This window comes from Aplysia californica, unplaced genomic scaffold, assembly GCF_000002075.1.
Source record: "Aplysia californica isolate F4 #8 unplaced genomic scaffold, AplCal3.0 scaffold00936, whole genome shotgun sequence".
NCBI lineage: Eukaryota > Metazoa > Mollusca > Gastropoda > Aplysiida > Aplysiidae > Aplysia > Aplysia californica.
Genome location: NW_004798206.1, coordinates 163,569 through 164,646, shown reverse-complemented (window position 1 = coordinate 164,646; position 1,078 = coordinate 163,569). Strand labels below are relative to the sequence as shown.

Sequence of the window (1,078 nt, the reverse complement as noted above, 5' to 3'; positions counted from 1 at the left end):
CTTTGAAGGCAAATGGAAAAAAGATAAACGTTAAGGGGACATATATTGGTATGATGTACTGACCACCTGATTTTTAAACAGAGCACAAATGGTCCCCCCCCCCCAAACCAGGGCAGGGCTACGGACTGAAGTTGTCTTTAGACAATTCCTGAAGGGGGGATATTATCATGTTCTTTTGCTCAGTAAGCAGACTTTGTGCTGTTGAAGCTAGAGAGATGAGCAGAGTAAGTCTGATTCCCTGTAAGGACTTCTCTGTTGGCGGCATCTGTATGCTCAGTAAAATTATAAAAGGGCTGATTTATCAGTGTCATGTTCATACTGTGCCAGAACAACATAGGGGGCACTGCTGCTTTTTCTTTCCTCATCCTTACTATCGTAATTTTTCCACTATTTCTTTTGTATGTTTGCCACTCTCTTGTGACCCGCTATTTCCCGGGTGCCTTGGTAGTCGAAGCAGACATTGTGCTGTTGAAGCTAGAGAGGTGAGCCGAGTAAGTCTGATTCCCTGTTTGGAATTCCCTGTTGATATCCAGCCCATGGTGCTCATATTACCGTGTCCTTTTGGAGATGGACGTTAAACTCGGAGGTCCCGCCTCATAAATAACATGATAGTGTTGATAGGGGCGTTAAACCTGTACCATTTCCCCATTTTCATATAATCTCATACAGTTGCTAGCGCCGTAAAACCTTACTAAAACAAACATATGTTGACATCCACCCCTTGGCGGTCATATAACATTATGCAGTTGCAAAAGCAGTAAAACCTTACTAAAACAAACATTTGATATTCACCCCTTGGCACTCATATGACATTATGCAGTTGCGAGCGCGTAAAACCTTACTAAAACAAACATATTATGTTGATATCCACCCTTTCGCAGTCATATGACCTTATGCAGTTGGGAGCACCGTAAAACCTTACTAAAACTAAAACTGAACTTAACCAGGTGTGCATGAATCTGGGCTGGAAGCCCAAGTACGGAAGGTTCGACGTTCTGCCGCTGGTGATATCTGTGGCCGGTGCCGACCCTGTGGTGTTTGACATTCCTCCGGATCTTGTGATGGAGGTGGACATAGC

General features: G+C 44.0%; 1 protein-coding gene across 1 annotated transcript in view; it reads left to right on the top strand.

Annotated features, from left to right (window-relative positions):
- Window positions 1-953: 953 nt before the first annotated feature.
- Window positions 954-1,078, top strand: part of LOC101860933 (nitric oxide synthase, inducible-like) — an 18,200-nt gene continuing 18,075 nt past the window's right edge. The window contains exon 1 of the mRNA XM_013089357.1: window positions 954-1,067. Within this exon, the coding sequence (XP_012944811.1) occupies window positions 954-1,067 (114 nt within the window). The remainder of the gene's footprint in view (window positions 1,068-1,078) is intronic.